Source organism: Neofelis nebulosa, chromosome 13 (genome assembly GCF_028018385.1).
Source record: "Neofelis nebulosa isolate mNeoNeb1 chromosome 13, mNeoNeb1.pri, whole genome shotgun sequence".
Lineage (NCBI taxonomy): Eukaryota > Metazoa > Chordata > Mammalia > Carnivora > Felidae > Neofelis > Neofelis nebulosa.
This window is the reverse complement of record NC_080794.1, coordinates 46937823-46964992: the sequence shown is the minus strand read 5'-3', so window position 1 is coordinate 46964992 and position 27170 is coordinate 46937823. Positions and strand designations below refer to the sequence as shown.

Genomic DNA, 27170 nt, shown 5'->3' with positions numbered 1-27170 from the left:
TAGGTAAGTTGTCCAAGGGCACAAATTTGGTTAAGGAACAAAAATGGAATTTATACCAGCTCTATCAGATTCTGTCTGTACTGTAAGTTTGGTCTCCAGTTTATGAACATTTCCCCTATGATGTTTACTCTTACCAACTGCCATTCCTCCACTGTCTGGTGGAATTCTCCTTCTGTGAACCTTGGTGGTCCCTGTCTGCTCCTCCCTTAGGACCTAGTCTAGAAAGCTCAAGTGTCATGGCCATACTTGTCCCATGACTGAGAAGGAATAGAAGACCGCTGCTTTGTCCTGCGATGAATATCTCAGGATGTCTCTATCCACCAAACAAGATCATTATATATGAAGAAAGGAAACAGAGACTCATGAGGTTAAGATACTAATTGAAAGCCAGAATGCCAGAGTTAAAATTATTGCTTGTCAACTTTTGGCTTAAATTTGGTAAGGGCCCACAGCACTACTGGGAAGTGAGAAAGACCATAAGAAACAAAAAACGGACATGTGCATTGGTTCACCTTCACCTCTTCCTCTTTCTTACCAAAACCAGTATCTGCAGACCTCTAGAATAAAATTGTTCTATGCAGTGGGGCTATAGGACATTTTGATCTTCCTTTTTGTGTTATTCTGAATTTCCTTAAGATTTTATAATTATAAATACAAGCTGTATTTAAAAAAAACAAAATACTGAATTTCTGTTAAAAATACAGCATGAAAACACACACACACACACACACACACACACACAGTGAAATGTTCAGATGAGACACATGATTGGTATCAGTTTAAATAGACAGCAGGAAGGACTTGACTGGTATTGTAATGAGTTGGTACTGAGCTCTTTGTTAACATTGGCCCCATGGATGTTATTTCAATATGATTTATTTGCAGGACCTGGAGAGATGAAGGCTGATTCTGGAACTTGGCACATTCAGAATCTTTACCTGTGGGACCCTGTATGGGGCACTTGTATTCATCACTTCAGAAACCCCTGTCCAAGTACAGAACAAAGCCCAGGACCGAAGGTACTTCTTGTTTGTGGGGCCATTGGTGCTTCAGTTGGGAGAAGAACGTTTGCGATATGTAGGTAACAATATCGAACTTTCGTAAAAAGAAAAAAAATACACTCAGTGTACACTGTCTCCATTCACCCTGACTATGCTGCTGTGTTCTCTCAAATTTCAAAATGTTAAGCACTGTCTTTCCGTCAGCAGGAAACAGGGGAATATCACACCAGTGATGCTTTGTCTATGCCTTAGCCATCCTGCTTAAGGAAATGCTACTGAACAACAAATAGGCAAAGTGAAAAATCCATCATGAAAAGCAATGAGGGAATATGGTCAACTATACTATTATGCTTAGTATTTGATCAGTTCTTAGTATTCAGTTATGCTTATTATCAGTTGTTTCTAACCTCGAAATTCTAACTTTTCAATGTTTCACCTTTTACCTGTCCATGCTCTGTATTAATCTGTGTCATTTTTACCCTACCCTGTGATATTGGGAATTACTTTATTTAATAATTAAAGTCAGAAGCATCGTTGTAAAGAAGAAATATTGAATCCCACATTTGCCTTCATTGACTCTGTGGACCTGATCATGATCTGTCTGGATTCTGGAGCCCTGACTCCTTCCTCATGCCAGCAGAGCCCCACAGCACTTTTGATAAAATGTTTGCAAATAGCATTGGCCCCATAGGACTGCAGTCTAGAGACTGCAATGCTGAGCTCACCTTTCCTAAATCATTGGCTCCTCTTTGTACCCATCCTGTCTCCTTCTACATATGAAGATGGACACACCCTTTAGTGAAAGTCCCTGCACTTTAAAGTCTGTGGAATGAAAGAGTATTAAAAAAGAGTTTAGAGGGAACTCTTCAGGGATCAGAGCTCCACAGCCAGAGTTTAGTCCCAGTGGTAAAACAGGACAGCAGTGAAAGAGAGGTGCAGATTAGGAGTCACAGCAAAATCAGCTGCTTGGGGAGGTCTCACACAGTGGGGACTTTGGGGGCAGCACACAGACAACAATTGGTGTATATACATCCATGGCTGATCCCCCAAATATTCTGCAATCTGTTTAGCCCCCAGGCAGAATGAAATCTGAATAGACATGTATCCTTTAAGGGACACATATGCAAGTTATGGATTTTTTGCATCTCAACTTCTAATTATTGTAGCCTGTGAAAATGGATTTGGGATCTTTGAATATTTTTGCTTTACTAGTAAACACATGCTAAATTTTGATAGTAGAGGGTGAAAGAGAGTGATTGCAGGGGAAAGAAAGGAGTTTTACCTCCTGGTTCCAGGATGCAACTTGGGCAGACTGCTATAGAATGCATGGCTTTTCCAAGTCTGGCTCCTATAGCTCATGGGATGTCCCCAGCTGTGGGTAGTTTCTCCAGCAACTGAGTCCTGCAGTGTATAGCAGACAGCAACACCTGAATTCCCTCTCAAGCTCTCCTCAAGTAGTTACGTAGAAGATGCCTCTAATGCGACACCTCCCTGTGAACAGTTTTCTGAAAAGGTTTGGAGGGTAGAATTCCAGAAAGTTCTTTGGATATGTCACCATGGGACTTGTCTGCCCTTCAGTGAGCTGTGGCTGTGCCTCCCCAACAGAAGAGAATTAAGATACTTTTATTCTCTACCGTCTCCCCTTTTAAGACAAAAACTCAGATGCTTGAGGTCAGCCTTATTATTTAATTGAAATTTAAATGAATGGAAATATATTAAAAATTAATTCAATTTTTCTGTATGGGATCAAGACATGGCATTTGCTTTTGAGAGAAAAAAAAAAAAACTACAGAAGTGTGTAAGAGAATAGAATCGTAGAACATCTGAGCTAGAAAGAGATCATTTATTTCAATGATTTCATTTTGTAATCCGGAACTAGAATGAAGTGACTTTTACAAGGATGAAATGAGGTCAAGGCCTCTAAACTCATTGTATGCTCTTTGGGAAAGTTATTTAAATTCCCCAGGTATTTCTAAAATGCAGCCAAGAATCAGAGCCCTAGGTCTAGATGGAAAAGGCAAACCAGTTAAAGATGTAGAAAAGGTGTGTGTTCAAAAGATTTCTGTGTATCTCGTTTCCTTCAGATCCAGTCCACTTAGTTCTGACTTCTCTATGTGATCCATCTTCCCTAGCCCTCATTGATCAGGAGCTATCCTCTAGGAAGCAGATTCTAGTGATGGTAAAAATTGTAGTCTTTGATGCCTACCTTCTTCTTAAAATCACTGGAACTGCAACCTCCACCCCCCTTCCCATAATCTGTAGGCTCCCATGGTGACATCATTGGCTTCTGAGCAGCAATGACACCTTTGCCTCACCTTCACTGTGGTTAGCCCCTTCTTGTCTTCGGTTGCACCAGGGCTCACAGTAGAGTCTCTGATTGTTTCATTGATGCCCTATTCATGGCCATACCACTGGCTTCTCTTCTGGTCTCCTGGCTCAGGTGCATTGGTATTTTCCTAGCAGGTCTTGGTTCTACTCCAGCAGTCCCCACACTGAACTGGGGAATATGTGCTTCTATGTCTGGTGTTAAGTTTCTTCATTTGGAAATTAATTCCAAAGCTTCTAAAACACAGCTGCTTATTTCAGTCCATGCCCTATATGTCAGTAGTGTGGATTTTTTTTTTTTTAACTTTAAACTTTAGTAAAATTTAAAAGGTACTTTCAGATTGCCATATTTTACTAGGCCAAGTCAAGATACAGAGAAAGAAACACTATTTAGTATTATCATCTTTTCATAAAAGATGTTTGATCTCCAGAATATAGAAAGGGTGTGATGTTTAAATGAAGATTATTTCTTTACATTTCATAAAATGTATTTTATTAAAAGTAACAACAGAATACTTTTTTCCTCATTTTTATGCAAATCTTCACAAATGAACTCTGATCCATGAAGAAGGGTTTGGGAGACAGTGCTGTATATTTCTAGGAATGCATAAGGCATTTGGTTAGAAGAGTATATAGCAATTTTACGTATGCCTACACTGTGGCACTTCATAATTCACTCTCATGATTCCTAACCAAAGATCATCAGTTTAGCTGGGGACCTTCCATGAGCAAGAGTATTCCATATACTCCCCTCAGTGTTAAAGATGGTCACACCTTCTCAATTTATTGGGATATGTTAGTTTCATTCTTTGGTTATAAAGAACAGGTCACTTGTTTTATTTCCCAAAAGAGAATGTTGATTTTGAGTAAACGTGTGTGCTGAAACTGATATTGACCTGGAAATCATAAGCTCTCTTTATTTCACGGGACCTCACTCAGGATCTTTGTACATTAAAAAATATGAGATCAAAGAAAATGTTGAGGATGCCAATGAAAAAATATGTTTACTTTAAATGTTTGCCATAGAGAAAGTCTGGCCTTTAGAAGAACTGGGTTCTCTGAGGAAAATGTATAGTGAGATTCTAGAGGAAAATAAAGTTGCAAATAGTCTGCTCATTGGTAGAAAAACACAAGTTGCCTCTTTTAATAATTGTAATCTATAATAGTTGTAGATTATATAATCTATAAGTTATAATCTATAGCAAGAGTTGGTACATGTCCATGGATATCACTATTGTGAAAGTCTGAGATAAAGTTGTTTTCATTAGGGGATCAGAAATATAGAGGACGGGGCTCAAGGCAGTATTTATTTTGGGGAATAGAGGTAGATATAGGTATTGTATTTTGCAGTTTTTCTCTTAATGCAAAGTTTTTATACGTGTGATATACATGGGTACACTAAATAATGTATCTTATTCATATGGAAGCAGGGCAAGGCATCAGTCTTGCTTTTTCATCTTTCTGTTATAGGTCTCCCTAACCATGAACTATTTCATCATTACTTATTTCACCTTCCTGGAAGAAGACTATAATTGACCACATTCACTTTTTCATGTCAAATCATGAATCACTGTCCAGCCTATTATATTACTGCCCTTGAATGAAGTGCTCATCTTTGGTTCACATAGCTGTAAAGAGTGGAGATCATGGGTCATATAGAGGACGTATTATGACTGAAGGACAGACAGATTCTTCTAGAAGGAGTGTGAGCAGGCAAGTAGCGTAAATACCAGGTTCTAGTGCAGCAGTCTTCAACCTTGGCAGCCATTAGCGTAAACTCATTTGCTCTTTAACAGTCCACAAGATCCATTACCCCTCAAGCAAACAGAAAATCAGCTAACCTACCCTACTAACCTTCCCAGGCATTTCTGGAGTCCCACAGTGGGTGACTGTGAAAGAGATGAGGTCGGGAAAACCTAGTTTAGATACACACAGTGGGACTGAATTAAGATGTGCTTGACCTGTTACATCAGAAGAACTTCAAACTGATTGTTTTTCCTTAAAAGATATTTTGGGGGATCTAAGCTAATCAAGGTGGTGATTGGTAATCCTTGAAATAAAGACATGAAGGAACTCAATAAATGAGATTTTCAAGGATATATAAATTGAGATGTATGTGCTAATGAAGTGATACCTGTTCCTGAATATGTCAATAGTTGTTGCAAATGTACTTTTATGCTTTTCTAATTAGGATAGTATTTGTTTTATGAGACATCACAACAAGAGCTCTGCCTTGTAGACACCTTTGGTAGATGCTGAAATTAGTTGCCATAATGTCCCATTGAGTAAATTTGTGTGAACCCTTTGTTTAAAATGTTAGCAAGTTGAGAGAAAAAAACTAAAACTTTATGTAAGTTTGTGTAGGTACTAAAGAAAGAAAATTGCTGTCATATTATCAATAGTAGGACGGAAGTCATGCGTCCCAAGTGTTAACTACAATGGGAAGAAATGTAATATGGTTTCAAAAATAACACACCATGAGATTGACAGTGAAGGAAGCTGAGTTTCAATCCTGTGGTATAGCTGGATCACTGCATAAACTTGGTCTAGAAACTTCTCCCTGAGTTTCCATTTCACAAGCATTGAAAACAGACACTCTTTCATCTTGAACACACAATTTGAAGAATATCCCTATTCTTTCTGAAAGGAGGCAAAAGGAAAGGAGAAAAAGAAGAGAAAGAAGTCAGATCTTATAAATGTGTGACTTTGCCTCAAAACAAAAGAGTATGGAAACCCAAGGCCACCAATCATGGAGGAGATCCAGGCCCTTGCATGCATTAGCTTTGTGACCACAAACAAATTCCATCAATGCCCCAGACGCCTCAGTCTCCTCACTTATAAAAACACAAGTAATAGGGGCATCTGGGTGGCTCAATTGGTTAAGCATCCGACTTCAGTGCAGGTCATGATCTCGTGGTTTGTGGGTTCAAGCCCCATATCAGGCTTTTGGCTCCGAGAGCCTGCTTCAGATCCTCTGTCTTCCTCTCCTGGGCCCCTCCCCAACTCGTGTGCACATCTGTGCACGCTGTCTCAAAAATAAAAAAAAAAACATTAAAGGCATTAAAAATAAACAAAAGTAATAGATGAGGTACTTTAGAGCTACCTCCCTAGTCCATGACTTAGCTTTATATAATTGTAAAATGGAAAGATTTCATTTTACTTGCTTTAAGCTGCCAAATACCAACTGTGCCCCTGCAGTACCAAGATGCAAGTAAGCCCAAAATGCTTTCATGGCATGACTATGCATATGCTCATGGATATCCTTCAATACCTCATGCAATCTCAGTCATTAATAAAATATCAAAACTGCAATATGTATACTTACTGTGTTTGCTTACCTGAGGAATGCATTTACCAGGAAGGCAATCCCTGGACCTAGACCTCAGGTAAACTCTGCAGGCGGTCTCTCAGTGCATCCTGCCCAAAGCTAGACCCTTAGCCCTAGCTGTATCTGGCTTAAGTATTAAAGCAAGTTCAGTGGAATCACACGGCTGTGCCTCCTAGAGCTTTGGGGAATTTTGTGCCATATGGAAGGTCCTCCTCATTGTTTCTAGTGCCCGGAGTGAGCAAGCAGACTGTGCATCAGCTTCAGTGCTGAGACAGCAATTTGGCACTTGCAGCCCGATCTGGCTTAGCCTCCAGCAAACAGCATCTGCCCTGCTGTTCAGCTTTATAGGGTTTACCACCTTTGTGAGGCAATGTTGTTTAAATGTCTAACAAACTCCTTATATAGCAACATGGTAGAATGGAATGGGAGTGCATGTTAGGGAAAATGATGGGGTTCAAATCTGTCAATCTCTCGTGAACTGAAGGATCGTGAATTAATCTCTAGATTTCTCTGAGCCTCTCTTCGTCTATAAAGTGGGAATAATAATGATAAATGCTCAGTTTGCCGCCTTCTGCAACTTTAATTCTCCCTCACCACGTAACGACACATTACAGGGTCACAGGAATGGGATGTGGACATCTCTGGGGAGCCATTATTCTGCCTGTCGGAAGAAGTAATTACTTTCTGATGATAAACGATGGGGTGAGGGCACTGGGGACAGGGACAAGTTTAAGAAGGCCATTCCTGCAGGTGAGGATGTCGAAGACTTGTTCGGGGAAATGTGGGTAGTATAATGATGGAGCTTGCCCAGGGGTTAGAGAGGGAAATGGCTGGAGTTGAAGCTGGAGCCAAGAGCATTTTCAGGTGGTAGGGAGCCATCATCTGTTCATCGGGTGATCTGTGAACCAAGCTTGTTATTGGTGTTGGAGGAAAAGTGTACGTAAGAGGGTGGTTTTCAGGAGGAGCAAGAGGCATGGCTATGCAGGCAGGAATTACTGAAATAATTTCACACTCAGAGACAATAAGATATTGCCTCTCGCTGAATGTAATGAAAAGGGAGACAAGATAAAGAATTCAAGAGCTTTTTTGAAGAAACAACTGATGGTAGTGGCTGAATGCATGTCTGGAAGAAAACACCTATAATTTCCAGTTTGGGTGCCTGAGTAAGTTCTGACCCTGTTTTCCTAGCCTCTTTCCAAGAACTCCCTCCACACCTGTTCATGGAACTAGCTACGAAGCAGCATGACTGAGATATCCAGGCCAACCCACTGAAGTCAGGAGTGAGGGATTGGTGAGCAGGGATTCTGTGTGGGCAGAACCACTGGTGATTGTCACAATCGGAGCTGTCCTCAACTCCCACCGCATCACATCTCTCAGACCTCCTGCCAAGACTATTTCTCGGATTAAATCTTTGAAGTGACACACCTGTCTTTTGACATATCTGATCATTTGGCTAAGTGCTCACTGCATTCTCCATTAACCTGCTCTATGCCATTGTCAACTGAAACATAAATTTAGTTTTTCGAGGGCAATAACTTAGAACAAAGATTGTAAATGTAGCACTAGTGATCACTGTCTAGCTCGGGCTGCCTTAACAAAATACTATAAACCAAGTGCTGAAATAACAGAAATTTATTTCTTGCCATCATGGAGGTTAGAAAGTTCAAGATCAAGGAACCGGCAAGACAGGTTTCATTCTGAGGCCTCTGGTCTTGGATTGGAGGTAGCTTCCATCTTGTGTGCTCACATGGCCTCTTCTTTGTGTCTCTTCTCAGAAGGGAGTAATCCCATCATGGGTACCCTACCTCCGGCATCATCTAACCCTAATGACTTGTAAAGGCCCCATTTCCAAATACCATCATGCTGGGAGCTAAGGCTTCAACATATGATTTTGTTGGGAGAGGAGGGTGGGACACAGACATTCAGTTCCTAACAGTTACATTACTTTCTTACCTCAGATTCAAGGAAAGCTCCTTATTCTCATTCCTGCTCCCTTCCCATGTATACCCCTACAATTTATTGCTCTGATTGCCATGACCAGACAGTTGCCTATGGAAGAAGTATTCATAGATGAACTTTTTTTGTGTGTGTTTATTTACCTTTGAGAGACAGCATGAGCGGGGGTGGGGCAGAGAGAGAGAGAGAGGGGGAGACACAGAATCTGAAGCAGGCTCCAAGCTCCGAGCTGTCAGCACAGAGCCCGATGCGGGGCTCGAACCCACGAACCACGAGATCATGACCTGAGCCGCAGTCAGATGCCAAACCGACTGAGCCACCCAGGAGTCACTTTAGATGAACATTCTTTTGACAAGGCTCTTTCATAAGACTCCAAGGCTTTGATCAGACCTCTCCACATACTCACTTATCTTTGTGATCAACTAGTCCATCAGTCACCCAGCAGAACCAGAACATTTCTGGTCTTAATAGCTGTGTGAGGCCTCATACACACACATGCGCTTCCTTGGAATGAGTTGCAGCTGAAATTCAGGCCCTGCAAGGATTTCCTTGTTGCAATGGCTGCTTGGGTTTTGGGGCTAATGTCAGAAAGATACACCATTCTGGTTTTCAGAAATTATGTTGACTTGATGATGTCCATGGAGAGAGAGTGGAAGGCTCCTGGAACGGCATAGTTCAGGGTCCTTTTGTCATCCTCATAACCTGTGTTCCTTAACAAGTGACTGTGGAGTTATCTGGGAAGATGAGGTGGTGAAACAACAATTGCAGTTGTGCTCCCATTCAGAGAGGTTTATGTAAGTCATCTCCTCCTGATGTGTTTGCACATTTTATGGTCTCTTGACCTCTGATTAGTCTTAAGTGTCAGATGCATCTGGGTTCCACATAGGATCTCGTGTGAATTTCTTCAACCATATGTCTTCCTCCAATACCCAGAATTCCTGCATCAGAAATCAGAATCTTAGGTAAATCCCACATAATTTACAAATTAGAATACATCTTTTTGTGCCCTGACTACTAATGATGCTATTAAAACAACCCCTCCACGGGGGGGCTCCGGACACTATTTTGGGATTGAAGAAGAATACAGAATAATCTATGTAATTTACATGTGGTGAGGGTCTTGCACAGTGACTTAAACACAGCAGATATTCAATCCATGCTGGCCTCCTTTTCCTCTGGTGATTATCATCCATCTTTTACTTAGCAAGATCTTCTGTCAATCGCCATGTGAAAAATAAATAGGAAAGCAACCATTCCTATTTTTCTTGTACCTCGATTAATCCATTAGTATGGACTACCTTTTACATCTCTTTTTACCTAACCATTACCTAGTTCTCCAGCCTAGTAATACTAAATAAAATCTAGTAAATACAAGATATGAATTTCTCCTAATTTACCCTCAGAGCCAGCCTCTACTGTAGGTATTTTTGTCTATATCTGTCCTTTGAGAAATTGGCTCAGAGAGGCCAACTAACTTGTCAAGGTCACACAGCTCCTAAGTGTTGAAGCCTCCAGGGTTCAGTTTACAAATAAAATAGCTATTAAATATTGCTCTCTAAAACTTCCTATTTTAATAGCCACCTTTTCAAGGTAGTCCAAATGACTCACATGACACCCGGGGAAATCAAATACTGCCTTGATCCTGGGCCGAGAGGAAGAAAGGTGACAGGTGGTACATGGATTTTATAAACTGTGGGCAGGCATAGATTAAAGTCATTGATCAACATCATAGAATAAGTCTGGTGGTTGCCTTTGCAATGAGGGAAGAGAAATTTGCATTTCTTATTTTCAGGACAATAATTGTCCTGCTGTCAGGATGCTGTCGCATGCCTGGTGCTGATTTATATGCTGAAGCACTATGACTCTCACGTGGGCTCTCTGCTAAGCAGAGGGGTGCCTGCCATGTATCCAGCTTTGGAGGGGAGCTAATTCTACCAAGTTAGCTGTGATTTATAGCCCTGAGTCCCTGCTGTGTTTCTGACAAACCACATCTTGGGAACAACAAGGAGGGAAGAGCTGGAGAAGCAGGTGTTGAGTAAGGGTATGCAGATACTATTGCACTTGGAATACATGATCTGCACCCCTAATAAGGGATGCCCAGGCCACACCTGGCTGGTCAGTTGTGATATCAAGTAAGAAAACCCCCAAATTTGGGGTTACTGAGAAGATCAGGGCATCAGCTGATCCTGTGGTTGCTGTAGATGTGTTCTATGCAGTGATCTATACCTCTGGGGGAAATGGTTGGCTATAGATGCATTTGTTATATGCTCCTCACTGCGTACATCCTTGGCCAGCTTTGCCCTTACTATTGGCTTCACCAATTAAGAGAAAAACAAGCAAATAAAAACAGGGTGTTTATCATACATTATAGCAGAGAGACTGTGGAGAACACCCAGGATCATCTGTCATTTGAATCCTGGCCCCTTGGTTTCCTTAGCATCATGATTTTGGGCAAATTCCTGAAACTCTGTGGCTTTGTTTGTCTGTAAAGCACAGATGGTTGTGATGATTAGAACAGAAAGTAATAGAGCACATTCTACCTGCTTTCCTTTTAGGACTCGTAGTTACATATATTGTTCTACTCCTTACATGCCAGGTTCATAGCTAATTCCTCTGTTGTTTTTCCCCACACCCTCAGCCCAGCATCATGATTGCCATGGAGTTGAAGCCCAATGTGTATTAAATCTGAAGCTGATAGCAGAAGGAACTCTTGGCTACACCTGTTCAAGAGGAGAGCAGATCACCAACTTCCATCATAGGAATTAGGACTAGGAGAAGACAAGGACGTAGAAATTATTTAGTAAGCACTCTGCCACATAATGTAGTGGAAGAAACGTGAAGTAAAACCCAGTTCCGGTAAGCTATGAACAGTAACTAGTAAGCCAGGTTACTTCTCTTCAAATCTCTGTTCCCACCTAAAATAAGGATAGTTGTCTTCCAATTGTGTAGTCATGTAGGTAGCTAAAAACCATTAACTGCTAAAGGGTAGTATGGATATCTGTTATTAATATTATTATGATCATCATTAGTAAATTCCCGGAATGAAGCTAAGCCTTTTCTTTTACATTGTTCCTTGACTCCCATTGACAGCCCTCAGCTCTCAACTCAACTCTGGAGTAAGTTAGTTTTTATCAGAAGGATTTGCTAAATCTTCATGGCAGTGATTCATCTATCCATTTATAAAACTTATCAAGCCACTGCCTTAGTTGAGGTGTTCTTGGGTCTGGAATGCAGTGGTGTTCAGTACTAATGATAATACCAGACTTCTTTGAGTGCTTAGTGTGTGCAAGGCACCATGGTAAGTGCTTTACATTTTCTCCCACTCAATCCTAACTGCAGCCCTATGAGTTATATGTTAAATTCTTATCCCAATTTTACAAATAAGGGTGAAAATGTCTGGTAAATTGAATAACCCAGGATCAGGCAGCTAGCCAGTGTTGGTGCCAGAATGATAACCCAGGTGATTGGGCTCATGAGTCTTAACCACTACACTTGTCCTCCTGAAGCTACAGTCTGGAGCAGAAGACAGACAATAAGAAAGTTAATAAATGCATACATAATAAAATTTCAAGGGGCATCAAATATGACTAGAAAACGATAAGAGGCTAGAGAGGGGGAGATGAATCTAGCGACCTTGATAGTCTGTGAATTTACCCATGAGAAAGGAATTAGTTGCCAAAAGTTTTGAATAATGAAAATTAAAAACTATGTGTAGACCAAAGGGAATGGCTTCTCGGTCAGCATGGATCAGTATGTTTAAAGGGTAGCGAGAAGGCCGGTGTGACTAGCGTGGTGCAAATACAGTATTGAGATTCACTATTGTGACAAAAATAAGCCTGAACAAATCTTTGTGGCTTAAAAAACGTCACGTGAATCCTTGCTCATATTACATTATTGGTGGCTGCCCCTGTTTGCATGCTGCTCTCGTGGGTGGGTGAGAAGGGCAAGTGCTTCCAGAAACATAACCCTGTGCTACAGAGTACCATCACTTCTCATTTTCCCCTGGTCCAAAACGGTGGTGTGGACAGTGATGCTTCATGGCAAGCCCCGTGGCACAGGCAGAGATGAGGTCCGAGGGGAAGGTTAGTTGCTGTCCTGAGACCTGGCAGAGAGTTTCTCTAGTGTCAGCAAAGACTGATCCCAGGGTAAAGCAAGTCTTCCTCAGGCAGCAGAAAAGCTGGTTACTTGTGTTGATGTTTGCCTGGGCAGGGGGGCTTTCAAGCCTGGGTCTCCAATCAAAGGGAGCTCCTCAGACAAAGGGCTTCTAATGTAGTTACACACCTGATTTTCTGTTCCAGGGTGTGAATGGGAGAGAATATGCTTCAAATCCAGTGAAAACTTGACCTTTTAATTCTATCCTGGTATTAAAAGGCAAATGATTTCATGTTGGTGAGGCTCATGCATAAAATGGGGACCTCACACACACCTCTTAGACGATTGTTTCAACAGAAGACACATGCACCAGGGGTCATAATACTAGACACATGATGCCTGGCCATTAGGTTTTCCTTTCTGATGATGAAATGTTCCTTCCTCTGTCTAGGAGAGGGAGATTATTAGCATCTATGATTTGATTTCACAGGTTAAGGAATTATAAAGACCAGACAGACAGAAAAAGTTGCGCTATCCTGTGGTAGGTAGGGATGGTACCTGCCATGCTAGACTTGATCACATGGGGCATTGATTGTGTATTGGTTCTCTCACCTTGTGATTCTTTCTTTTGTTATAGTACACAAAGGAAATGATTCTCCTATCTTTCCCCTGTCAGGGCATTTTGGGATTGGCACACCTTTCATATCTATCAAAACAACCAGAAGGGGATCCAGAGAAAGACAGAACTTTCCTAATAATAAAAGACCGGGAAGTTTTTGCAGTAGAAATCTCAGAGGTTACTGGCACTGTTCATATTAGATAGTCACCAACCTGGCCACCTAATAGAATCTTTCAATTTTCTTAACATCCTAGAACCTCGCCAAGGGCTGTAGTAGCCTCTGCAGATGGTGAAACGTTGGCAGAAAGGGTATCAGAAAGGACAAAATTGCCACCACAGTAAAAGAAACTGCTCTGCTGTGGAGGAAAACAAAACATTATAAAAGGAAGAGGTTCAAATGGCTTTCTCCCCCCCCCCCCCCGCCCCAGGGCTTTAAGAGACTTGAAAGTGAAAGCTGGTAAAATTATCAAGTGAGGGGGACAGAGACTATTGATCTAGGGAAGAGAGAAGAAAAAAACATCACCTGATGAAGTTACATTAGCAAAGGCACTGGTATAAAACAAGAGAGTAGGGCGATTTTAGAAGTCCAGAGGAAGAAGGAAGATAATGAAAGATAATGAATGTCTTTTACTTCCCAGGAACGAGGAGTGAAAAAAAAGAATAGGTGGAAAAGGGTAGGGAGGGCGGAGGGAAATGTTGGATGTTGATAGCTGAGCAACCTTCCTTTTCTGTGGTGGTACAGCTGGTTAGAGTGAGGTTTCCATGTGCTGATGAAAGGCTTATGATTAATGGTAAAAAAGACACCAATCAAAACTCCACTCTACTGCTAACTTACCTATGTGACACAGGCTTGATTATCTGCACACGGTAAATTTTTGTTTCTGTATTTAAATACTGAGAGTTCTTTTATCTTTTAAATAACACATTTATTGGGAGCCTGCTGTGTGCCAGGAAATGTGTTAAGGGACCATAATAATACATCATTCATAGGAGTAATGTAACAAGGATTAAAAGACATAACAATCATATACGTTGACACAGAATAATAGCCGGGTCGTCAGTGTTTACTGTGGCTGAGCATTGTTATAATTACCTTATACTTATAAACTGCTTTTGTGAAAGGAAGAGGCTAAGTAATCAGCCCAAGGTCATATGTTAATCAAGGGACTGAGATTTGAAGGAAGGCAGTCTGGCTCCCGAGTCTGCAATCTTAATCACTATACCATACTACTTTGACCCAACACAGAAGTAGGACTTGAGGCCCAGAATCCTCAACAATAGCTTAGCAGATGTTAGCTTTTGTACTTCTTATTCTCCGTGACTCTATGGCTATAGAACACTCAATATATGCTAGATCTTAGTATCAGATAGCCTATCCCAGAATTCACTGTTTCTCAATGAGGAGACAGAAGATCCATAAAACCCAACTTCCATCTAAATACATACAAATGATTGAAAAAACAAAATCTCTCTGAGCTTGACAGCAAGAAAAGGAAATAATGCTACATGAAAAGGAAATTCAAATCTGTAATAATAATCAGAATGAAGTTTAGCTGTGCACAGAAATAAGATGCCTCATAAAAACCACTCTCTGTACAGGCAGGGCTGGAACCAAGTTCCTTTCTTAAAGGCAGAAACCTGGATGTGTCTACTGATTAGTGAAAGGGGACACAAAAATCCTACCATGAGGAACTCAGGCAAATAAGCACTCTGCAAGGGGCCATAACTTAGAACAGATACCTACAAATGTTAGAATATGAACAATGTACTATATGTGTGTGTTATTGGGAAGGGATGGGTCAAATTTCCACACTACTAGGAGGAAGAATTGACATAAAAATTGTCCCCGAGTTTGCTAAACCTATAGGGTCCCAGCAGAGGCACATGTGGAATTTTCTGAGTCATTTCTCCAAACCCGGCATTCAAAAACAAGTACCTCCCTTTTATTGAGTACAAATTAAATATTTTCAAAGTTGATTACATAAAAGCAATAAAATAAAAATCAATGGCTAAAGTTGTCATACATTTAGAAGCTATAGAACATACTTCCAGATTATTAACAGGTGAAATAAGAAAAAGTAGAAATTAGGGAATATTTAAAATTGAGTAACATGGAAAGCACAAATATATCAAAACAGGAGGAATAGATCTAAAACTATTCTTAGAGGAAGATTGGTATCTTAAAATGCATGCATTAAAAAACTAGGCGTACACCTAGGCATACACCTGCTCTAGCAGGTGACCCAATCTTTTGAAATAAATTGAGGTGGAAGCATTACTGCCCCCCCTAGTGCGCTCTTGGTGCTGGTGGAGTTAGCACTGTGCCTTTACAGCCAGACTTGCTGCCTGCACCTTCTGGAGGTAGAGCCACCATGACTCACATGCACTAGACCCCATAGGAGCCACACTAGAATGCAGGGAGTGGATCCCTTAAGGTCAGGTGGTTCTGGGCAGTACACTGGGCCTGCAGGTGTTCCTCCTTTTAATCCATTGTCAACCTGACCCTTGCACTCTGGGCCCATGATGGAATGGCCGCCGTGAAGATCTCTGAGTTGCTTTTAGAACCATTCTTCCACTGCTCTTGGCTTCTGTTGAGATGGCTGAGTAATCTTCTTATCAAATAGTCATTTGGCTGCACCTTTAGTGATCTCTCCCGAATAGGCTTTTTCATTCTTTGTAGTACAGGCTGAGAATTTTCCAGATCTTAAGTTCTGGTTCCTTTTTGCTTAACGATTCTATCTTTAAGTTCTTTCTTTCTTCTCAAATTTTATTTTAAGCAGCTGGAAGTAGCCAGGCTGCTCCTCCAATACTTTGCTTAAAGATTTCCTCAGCCAAATATCCAATTCCATCACCCACAAATACCAGTTTCCACAAAACAGTGCATGAACATAATTTAGCCCTGTTACTTGCCATTTTATGACAAGGGCTGCCTTTTCCGCCACTATTCTGTAATATGCTCTACATTTCCATCTGCAGTCTCATCAGAATGACTTTTATCTTCTGTATTCCTACATTTTGTTCAGGATTACTTAGGTATTCTCTAAGAAGCTTGAAGCTTTCTCTGTAGCTCGCCTCTTTCTAAGCTTTTATCAGATGGTCCCTTAACGGTCCATTCATAGCAATGTAAGCTTTTTCTGGCATGCCCTTCAAAACTCTTCCAGCCTCTACCCATCATCAGTTTGTGAAAAATTGACATGGCTAGAGCCATTTCAAAATAGATTTAAGCCATTGCAGAGAAATTGCCTTGCCTGCCCTTATTTGAACTGGGCCAGAAATTTTGGAATGGGTAAAACAGCAATTGTTTTACAAGCAAATGTTCCCAAAAGTCAACAGGACAATGGGCACCCTGATCATGATACTGTGGATTGTGGACTTTCTGAAAACCAGACAGTTAATTAACGCATAGCAGAAATTGTTTCATTTGTGAACACCAATGCGGTAGTCATCAATGTGCAACAAAAAAGTGACTCAATCTGTCAGTTGACCATTTTTTTCTTTCTCTTATCCAAGTAATGGAATTGTCTCCCATCCTTTTCCTCATAAATCCCATTTACTTTCATGCTGTAAGCGGGAAGACTATTGGAGTATTTACCTGAATCTCTGTTCCCCAAATTGCAATTCTTTGATCTCTACTAAACTTGTTTTTCTCTCATTATGGCCCTTTATTTTCAGGATGACATATCCCAGAGCTGCCTCCATATTTTTAGGTATTTGTTACAGCAGCACCCAATTCTTGGTACTAATTTCTATGTCTGTTCAAGCTATGACAAAAATACCATAAACTAGGTGGCTAATAAATAGAAATGAACAACTGACTCTTGATTTCGGCTCAGGTCATGATCTCATGGTCAAGATCTCACATTTGTGAAATTGAGCCCCATGTTGGGCTCCACGCTGAGCATGGAGCCTGCTTGGGATTCTCTCTCCGTTTCTCTCTGCCCGTCCCCAGCTCACATGTGCTCTCTTGCTCTTTTTCTCTTTCTCTCAAAATATAAATAGAAATAAACTGAATTTTTTTTCTCACTAATCAAGAAGCCAGCAGATTTTATGTCTGATAAGAGCCTGCTTCGTGGTTCATAGATGGCTGTTTTCTCACTGTGTCCTTTCAATGTAGGAGGAGGCTGAAGAGCTCTCTGGAGTCTCTCTTATGAGGATGCTAATCCCATTCAGGAGGACTCCATCTTCATGACCTAATCACCTCCCCCAAACCCTACCTCCTAATACCATCCATTAGGGGAGAGGATTTTAATACATAAATGCAGTGGTTGCGGGGGTGGGGGGCTTGAGTGTATAGCACTATGGTATAAGAACTATTCTTTATTGCGCTCACCCCTTCAGGTTTTGATGCTTACTTCTTATGGCTATTGGTCCTTTTGAGCAGCCATCATTATTTTAATTAATATGAATGAGAAGCATTGGGGAAGCTGGTGGGGAAGGAGGATGACTGTAATTTAATAGGATGATCAGAGTGGCCTTAAAGGTAGGACCGAGGCCTTCCAGCAATAACATAGTTGGTATATTCAATAATCACTGAAGGATCTAGGGATGGTCTTTGTGATGTTTGATTTTCTCTTTGCTCTTAGGAAAATAAAAATACTGAATGGACATATCTTTGTTTACATTTTTTTACATAATTCTTTTTAGGAAAAGATAAATCTGTAGAAGTGAAATTCCAGAGTTTAAAGGTATATGCATTTAAAATTTTGATACATAGTCACAAACTGGCCCTCTGGGAAGAAGTAAATATTTTAGACACTCACCAGTACTGTTTTCCTATCTTTGTAATTACAGAGTAGTATCAGTTTTCATTTTTGCCAAAAATAATAAGCCATAATGATAAGAATAGTTGACATTTATTGAGCACTGATTTTTTTCCAGATATGTCACTAAGTGCTTTATAAATATTAACAAAGTTGATCCTTCTATAAACTCTACATGTTATTTACGTTACTTCTACAGCATATATAAGGAAATTGAATTATACAGAGGAGTGAATCAGTATGATTCCAGAAGGGGACCATTAACTACTTAGCTATAACCAATTTAATTAAATGATGTCTTAATTTATCTTGATTTATCAGTGAGATTAAACTTTTTAAATAATAAGAAAAAATTTAAGTTTATTTTTGAGAGAGAAAGAGTGTGAGCAGGGGTGGGGAGAGCAGGAGAGAGAGAGAGAGAGAGAGAGCGCAAGAGAGCGCGCGTACTACAGATACAGAATGCAAAGCAAGCTCCAGGCTCTGAGCTGTCAGCACAGAGCCCTACGTGGGGCTCAAACTCACAAACCACAAGATCATGACCTGAGCCAATGTCAGATGCTTAACCGACTGAGCCACCCAGGTACCCCAAACTTTTAAAATATTTTAATTGGATATTTTCACTTCTATAAATTGTACTTCCAACTCATTTCCCAATATTCTGTTGAGAGGACTGTCCATTTCATACTGCTTCTAAGCTCTGTGCTATTTATTCCAGTTGTCTGTTTGCGTTTTAAGTTGGTTACAATATCCATTGTTGGAGAAAAATATAGTTTGATATCATAAATTATCTGTCTTTAATCAGAAGCCATTTAATATTATTGACTAGGTATATACCTTTACAAACAGAAACAAAAGGTAGTATTTTTAAAAATTCTGGTAATTTGAATTTAAGACAAATAAAATGAGAGAAAATAAAGCAAAATATTGCATACTAAGAAAATTCAAGAATCAAATGAAAAAATAAGTTGTTAGGTTTAAGAGTTTTTTCATTTAGATGCAGTATACACAGAGTGCACAAAACATGTGTGTCCAGTTTGATGAATTTTAACTGACACTGACACATTTACCACCCAGATCAAGATTTTATACATTCTCACAACTCTACAAGTTCCCCACATGCTCTTCCCCAGAAAGTACCACCCTCTTCTGAATTCTGTGTCCATTAGGTTCATTCTGGTTGTGTGTTTGTTTTAATGAGGCATAATTTGCATATAGTAAGACAAATATATAGCTCATATGTACACACCCAAGTAACCACTATCCAAATTAAAACAGAATATTTCCATCATCCTAGAAGTTCCTTCTTGTCCCTTCCCAATCAACACTTCCTTCCCAGGTAATCAACATTTTGACTTACTTCATCCTAATTAACAGTTTTACCTGTTTTTGAACTTCATGTGAATAGAATCATACAGGATATTCTCTTTTGGTCAGGCATCTTCATTCAATATGTGGTTGAGTGGGTCACTAGTTCTATTTTTTGTTTTAACTGTAATGTTCCATTACATAAATGTACTACAATTAATTATCCATTTTTTCTGTGTTGTACATTTGAGTTTCCAGTTTTTAATAAAGAGGCCAAAACAAAACTATCAAGGATAAAATCATCCCATTAAACCAGCAGCAATTAACTATAAAATTATAAAAGGGGTTCCAATTATAATTGAGCTAAATTATCTAAAATAATAAGGGCTGAACTTAATAAGAATTGTATTAGATCTTTGTAAAGGGAACTATAATATTTTATTGGGACAAATAAAGAAGTAGAATTGATAGAGCAAATCATGTACCTGGACACTTTGGCTAAATGTTGCAAAAATGTTTAGTGCTCCCAATTTACCTTATACAATGAGCACAGTTGCACCTATAATCCAAATATAATTTTGGATTAAATATTTCTAAAATTCATCTGGAAAAACATCAATGGGAGGTTTTGAATAATATTTTATCAACAGTATTGACTTGGGAGGCATGGCTTAGTGTTACTGAATTTTCCGTATATAATGCAATGGAAGAAAATTGAGAATTGAAAAAGAAAACAACCAAAAATGCTTGATATAACATAATAAGGTAAATATTTCTATAATTAAGAAAGGACTCTTTAACAATGCCGCCTATAATTTTGGATATTAAGAAAGTTGAGCCTGAGTTTCAGTGGTACTTGGTCTCTGCCTCGTAACCAAATGGCATTGAGGGAGAACCACTAGGGCAAGGAGATGGAGGTTCTACAGCAAATTTATATATTTTTATACTGGTATTCTGAAGTGCTAACTATGGACAGCAAATCCAGTAACCCATTAGAAAATCAAATCTTGATGAATGCAACACCTTCAGCCAAATCTTGATGAATGCAACACCTCAGATTTGCTGGGTGTATTAATCAGGGTAGGTTAGGCTGTGCATCAAAACCAAAAACATCAACATCTCAGTGGCTTGATGATGTCACAGTTTATTCCTCCATTTGCCCAAAGTCTGCTGCATGTCTGGGAGCTCTTGTAGAGTTCTTGTCCTTCATGTGGTACTCACATTCCAGCATGCTTTGATCTTTGAATGTCTCCACTGAACACAAGTTTCTGCAACTATTGAAAAGAAGAAAAGAAAAATGGATAACAGTACCCCTGCTTATGCATGCTTTGGCTCAAATTTTGCTGACAAGACACAGTCATGTGACCATTAAAAATTTTAAGAGTATGTAGCCAGAAGATAATTTTCCAGTCATGAAAATTCCGCTGTCTTGGCCCACTTTTGTAGAGGGGATGGACTAAATACAAGCTTCCATGTCTCTGACTTTGCTCCCTCATGACTTTTCTCCGTAATGCCAGGGCTCAAATGGAGTCCAGCTCAGATGGGCGGGTTTTTGGTCCCTGTCTACTGCTTTACAAAGAATCTTTTTAGGGGCTTGTAGAACTGTGTGTCCTTCTACTGGGGGAGACAGAGTAGGTTGCCATGGCTCGCAAGAACCTTCTGATGAGCAGATTTTGCTCCTGCATCAGGAGGCTAAGCTCAGGTCCTACAAGCACTAGATAAAGGTTTTCCAGTGTGAGCCCCTCAGAGCAAGCTCAGAAGAGCTCAAAACGGATCAGGTGCAGCAGGGGATGGGTATGTATTTCCAAAAGGACTTGCCTACAGATCCTTGTATCATGAACTCACATAATGCTGGACATGAATTAAATGTATGACAAAAATATAGTCCAAAAGCAGCACTAATTCCCAGAGGATTCTGTCCATCTAAAAAATGGGGCAAAAGAAACAGTTCTCCTTTTGTGTTGCATAACAGGGTGCATACACATGTTATTTGGTGAAGTATTTAGATGTTTTCATAAATTTCAAAGAAAATGGGCTTAGCGTTAAGATCTCAAAATCTAAAATTTTAGATCCCTGATGAGATTAAAATGGCGCCATTAATTTAAGTGTGCATATTAAATATACTGCAGCTGAAAATTAGCCAAGTATAGAGGTGAGGGAGTTATATGCAGAGGAAAACTAAGCTTTCAGACCTTTTGTGAGGTCCTGGGATTCTAGTGAACCGTCAACCTGTTTCCTCACCTGTAAAACAGGTTAGTGGAGTCTGCAGATAGGACTTTAGGTGACATTTTATTAATGATTCACTCTGGCTGATTCTTAAAACTATAGGTTTAGAGTTTGGTAGCTAGGACTGGATTTGAATTCAAGCTTGCCGGGAAGCTTTGGGAAAATCATTTGCCTTCTTTGAACCTGAGTTTCATTATTTGTAAAACAGAGATAATATCTCCTTCATATGATTCTTATGAAGATAAGTAAAATAATGCTTGTCAATCATTGTACCACAGAGATCCTGGAATGCAACAGCGTTTTTGTTTTTAAATTTTTTAAATGTTTGTTTATTTTTGAGAGAGTACGAGCAAGTGGGGGAGGAACAGAAAGAGAGGGAGAGAGAGAATCTGAAGCAGGCTCTGTGCTGACAGCAGACAGCCCGATGTGGGGTTCAAACTCACCAATCTGAGATCATGTCCTGAGCCAAAGCTGGACACTTTACTGACTGAGCCACCCAGGTGCCCCCAGCAGATTTTCAATAGATATTTGTTCTCTTCTCTTCAATGATATATATTTTAAATGGGGAATTTTGTATATTGCTGTTGCTGTATTTGTTTTTTGATATTCTATGCCTAGCCGATGAAGTTATCATGAAAATTTTTATGAAGTGCACTTTGTGTGTAAGCATGCACACACATAAGCATACATACATGTGTGATTCTTTATTTTTTTTTCTCCTAGCTTTGCCGTTTCACTTTTGCGCAATTTATTTAACTGATTTTTCTGTTTATCTATTGCCATGTAACAAATTACTGCAAAATTTGGTGGCTTGAAAGAGGGGTCAGCAAACTATTGCCCATGGACCAAATCCAGCCCACAGCCTGTTGTGTATGGCCCATAAGCTAGGATTGATTTTTGCCATTCTTAAAATGCTGCAAAACAAAAGAGAAAGAAAGAAGGAAAGAAAGAAAGAAAAAGGCGGGTGTGTGTTGTGGAGGCAATAATGCCAAACCTAAAATATCTGCTAGTTGGTCCTTGGCCTAAAATAATACAAATTTATTTTGCTTACAAATCTGCTCTTTGGGCATGGTTTGGGGGGAGAGCTGATCTCTTCTTCACTGAATGTCAGCTGCGGAGTCTTAGCAGAGGCTGGAGGATCTGGTTCACTCACCTGGCTGGCATGTTGGTGCTTGCTCCTGATTGGGATCTTAGTTGGGCCCAAGGGCCAAGGAGTTCGGTTTGTCTCCATATGGTCTGGGCTTTCTCCTAGCATGGTGACTTGGTTCTCAGGGTAAGTACACTAAGACAGAGCCAGGCGGGACCTTTACTAGCTTCAGCAGTCACATAAGCTACTAGTCAAGCAGTCACAAAAGCCACTAACACATGGTCTCAGTCCACTACCAGATGCGTGGCTGCAGACACAGAGGCAGTAGTTTCATAGTAACTCCCAGCTTCCCATCAACCTCCCTACAAATTACCCTCTCATGATCTCACACTGGCAGTTGATCAGGTGTGACTTCTCAGGTTCTCCTAAGCTCCGGTTGATATGTTCACATCAGTGCTTCAGGAGGACTAATTTCATGTGTTTTCTCTGTTCGTTCAGTTCTCTTGTCTAAACTTTTGTTCTCAGCTCCATCAAAATTAAGACCCAATTCCTCTAACAATTCCCTTATTTCATAGTACTTACAGAGGCTTTGCTTTACCAGTTGATCTCTGGTTGATCAGTTATTAGTATCAGAAATGGTTTGAGGGGGACAGAACCTTAGAGAGTGGAGTCTGGATTTGTTCTCTTATCTAAGTTTAGAGGGATTAATGACCCTAATACCAGTAGTATATATATTAGTAGCCTAATGCATGTTGTGGCAGATAGTTACTTAAATTGTCACCTGTGGTCAACAGGAATTAAGTGCTAATAAGTTTAATGCCATAGAGCGTTTCATGGAAATGGAACATTGGGGCTAAAGGTTTGTTTGGATGTTTCTAAATTACTGAAAAATGTGTGCAAAGAAAATTTTGAGTACAGAACTTTAAATTCTCACCTCAAATTCTGGGTAATAAACCAGAAAGAAACTTTATCTCTGCTGGCCACAAGACTGAAGTCTGTGAGAAATAAACCCAAAGACTAAACCTGTGGGTTGCCAGATTACAGATTAAATGAATTCACATTCCTGGAAGCTCTCTTTTGTTAAAGTTAAGGCACTGATTGTAAAGGGGCGGGACCTTGTAAATTGGAAGGATAACATCTGGGTAGATTCTTATCAAGCTAAAGACCTTGATCTTTCATATTTTGCTGAACTTCCTTTGCCAATAGAATCCACCTTCCCTCCCTTGTTTGAGAAAAACCTAAATGGCCTTTCCTGGAGTTGTCTTGAGAGAAATTCCTGATACTACCTCCAATGCCTCTCTTAGAAATGTTGTTCCTAGACTTATAGCGGAGCTTAATCCCCAACAGGTCCTAGAGATCAAGTACAAAATGTGTTGAAAAGAGGTGGAATAAATGTAAGTATGTTGGACTGAGCTTATTAATGTTGGAGTCCTTAGGAGAGGTTCTTAAGGGATTATTCTAGTGCAGTCAGCTGGCTCTAACAATGTACTTGGTTGGTTGACTGAAACATGAACCTAAATTTGGTCTACAGTGACTAAAGGTGAGATGCCAAAATTTGCCTGATCTTGTAGAGGAAAGCATCCAAGGGCTAAGGGAATTTGAAATGCTGGAGTGAATTTACTATGAAAGATCTGCTCATCCATTTCAAACTATGTCCCACAGAAAGATGCAGAGGACATGCCACTTATCAAGCCTTAAAAAGTACATTGGTAGGGGAGCACTGTCATTCTTGAAGTGGTCTATAGTGGTCATTCTTCTGGCCAAGAATGACAGTGGGAGCTTATCCTATTGAATAGGGTTCCCTGAACTCAATGAGAATCATGGTAGCTCGGAGTGGCAGGGACCAAATGGTTTCATTTAAGTATCAGAAACTCTGCCTACAAAAATACTGAACCAAACAAGTAGTAAAATGGAGTAACTATGTATACAATTACATTAAATGTAAAGAGACTAAAAAGGCAATAAAGGAGAATTTTTTAGGTTGGATAAAAAGGCAAGGTCTTCCAACCGTGTATTTTCAACAGGAGACACAGTTATAAAGACTAGATAGGGCACTGGGGTGTCTCAGTTGGTTAAGTGACTGACTCTTAATTTCGGCTCAGGTCTTCTCTCATGGTTTGTGAGATTGATTCCTGCATCAGGCTCTGTGCTGGCAGCACGGAGTCTGCTTAGATTCTCCCTCTCCCTCTCTGCCTCTCTCTCTCTCTCAAAATAAATAAACTTAAAAAAAAAGACTAGAAAATCTGAAATTAAATGTGGGAAAATATATACCATAAAAACTGTAAGCATAGTAAAATTGGAGTAGCTAGATTAATATTAAATAAAATAGACTTCAGGAAAAGCAATACTTCTAGACTTAAAAATGATACTACATAATGCTAAGACAGTCAAGTTTCAAAATGCATGAAGTAAAACTAGCAAAACAGAAGAAATAGTCAAGCCTGTAATTATTGTTGGTGATATTAACCTCCTCTTTCAGTAACCAGACTATGAACAACTTTTGAACTAATTGCTATTTTTAAAACCACACAAAACAATTGCAGAATACACATCCTTTTTAAGTGCACACAGGTTTCTCAAAGAAAGCCATAGGATGGTGATTGAGTAGGTATTAATTTTTAGGGTTTAAAATCTTATAGTTTCTTCTCTTAGAATGAAATGAAAAATAAATATCAGTATGAAATGTAGGACATCCCATGTAGTTTGTAATTAACCTTACTCTTCTAATCACATGAATCAGAAAAGAAATCACAAATTTATTTTTAAAAGATTTGAGTTGAGTAAAAAAGTACAACATAGCAAAAATTTGAGGCATTCAGCTATAACAGTGCTAGGGGAGAACTTATAACTTGAAATGCTTTTTTTTTTTTTTTTGGAAAAGAAGAAGGCTTAAAGTCATTTTTTCACTTAAGAACCTAGAAAAAAATTATTGTAGAATACATAAAATGAAAGAAAGAACGATGAGAGCAGAAATAATAAAATGGGTGACATAAAATAGAGAAAATTAAAGTCCAGACTGGTCTTTGGGAAAGTGAATACAATTGATGTAACTCCAGATTAATCAGAGGACACACACACCTGCATGCACATGTGCACACACAGAGAAAATTATCAACCTGAGAAAGGAAAAAAGACTACCATTATCCAAGTTCTGACAATAGAAACAAAAGCACAACATACCAGGTAGGCTTAATTCTAGCATTACAAGTTTAGTTTAGCAGTTGCACATCAATCTAATGTAATCCCCACTGCAAAGATTTCAGCAGTGATGGATAAGCAGAGGGCCCACCAACTTCACAGACTACAGTTAGACTGTGCAAAAATATGGGACAGCAGGGGAAAGAGTGTGCAGGCAAATATCAGGGTCCAAGATGCTTGCAGGCACAGGTCACCAGGGTCTCTATTATTTGTACAAGGATATGCTTAACGTAAGGATTAAGCCAACTAAAATTTGTGCACTGAAATTTGGCGGCAGGAAAATTTTCTAAACATTCCAGCAGAGTGTTTTATGGAACTCTGACCATGTGGCCAAACAAGATTAGCTGATTATGTCAAATATACACCATTAATAAACAAACCAGCTCCAGGTGTTGCTGGGGAAGTTTTAAATCTTAAACTTCACATAGTAAATCATTACTGATTCCACTGCCCTTGGTCAAGAATCAGCGCCAAATTTCCAGGTACTCTTACGTGTATGCATTGTATCCTAAACCAGCTGTAAAATAGCTCTGCCCTCTATACCCACATTGTTATAACGAGGGGAAACAACCTATTATCAGTGGAGGTAGAAAAAGCATTTGGGGACAGACTTTTATCAAAAATAATCTCTCTAAATGAGTAATAACAAAAATGTAAGAATTTCAGTCATCTTAAACACAAACTTTCATGAGAGATGTACAAATGCCCAATAATTATGTAGAAGTGCTCCATATTATTAGTAATCAGAAATGCAATATCATCAGAAATGCAATAATATCACCTTAAGATAATACTTCATACTCCTTAATGATGACTAAATTTTTAAAAGATGACACCAATGTTAAAAAGGAGGTGGAGCAAATTGAACATTCCTACATTGCTAGTAGGTCAGCGAAGTATTCAATCATTTTGGAAAACTTGTTTGACAACGTTTTTTTAAGGGAGCATGCACACATGCATGCATGGGGGAGGGACAGAGGGAGGGAGAGAAGGAGAGAGAGCATGGAGCCTGACATAGGGCTGGATTCTATGACCCTGGAATCATGACCTGAGCCAAAATCAGGAATGGACGCTCAACCAACTGAGCCACCCAAGAGCCCCTTGTTTGACATTTTCTTATAAAGGTAAACCTACATCTATTCTATAACCCATTAATTCTAGGCATTTATTCAAAAGAAAAGAAAATATGTGTCTACAAATAGATTTGTATAAATATGTTTAAAGTAGATTTATTCATAATCGGAAGTTGGGAGGAGGAGATCCAAATGCCCAT

At 39.6% G+C, this 27170-nt stretch overlaps 1 protein-coding gene across 3 annotated transcripts in view; it reads left to right on the top strand.

Moving 5' to 3' along the window:
• The first annotated feature begins 647 nt into the window (after positions 1-647).
• Positions 648-27170, top strand: part of LOC131492922 (uncharacterized) — a 534086-nt gene continuing 507563 nt past the window's right edge. Inside the window, exon 1 of one of the 3 annotated variants that reach the window (XM_058696867.1) lies at positions 648-1019. In XM_058696867.1, the coding sequence (XP_058552850.1) occupies positions 756-1019 (264 nt within the window). In that variant the 5' untranslated portion in view covers positions 648-755. The remainder of the gene's footprint in view (positions 1020-27170) is intronic. The other 2 variants (XM_058696869.1, XM_058696868.1) reach the window with 2 other exon arrangements.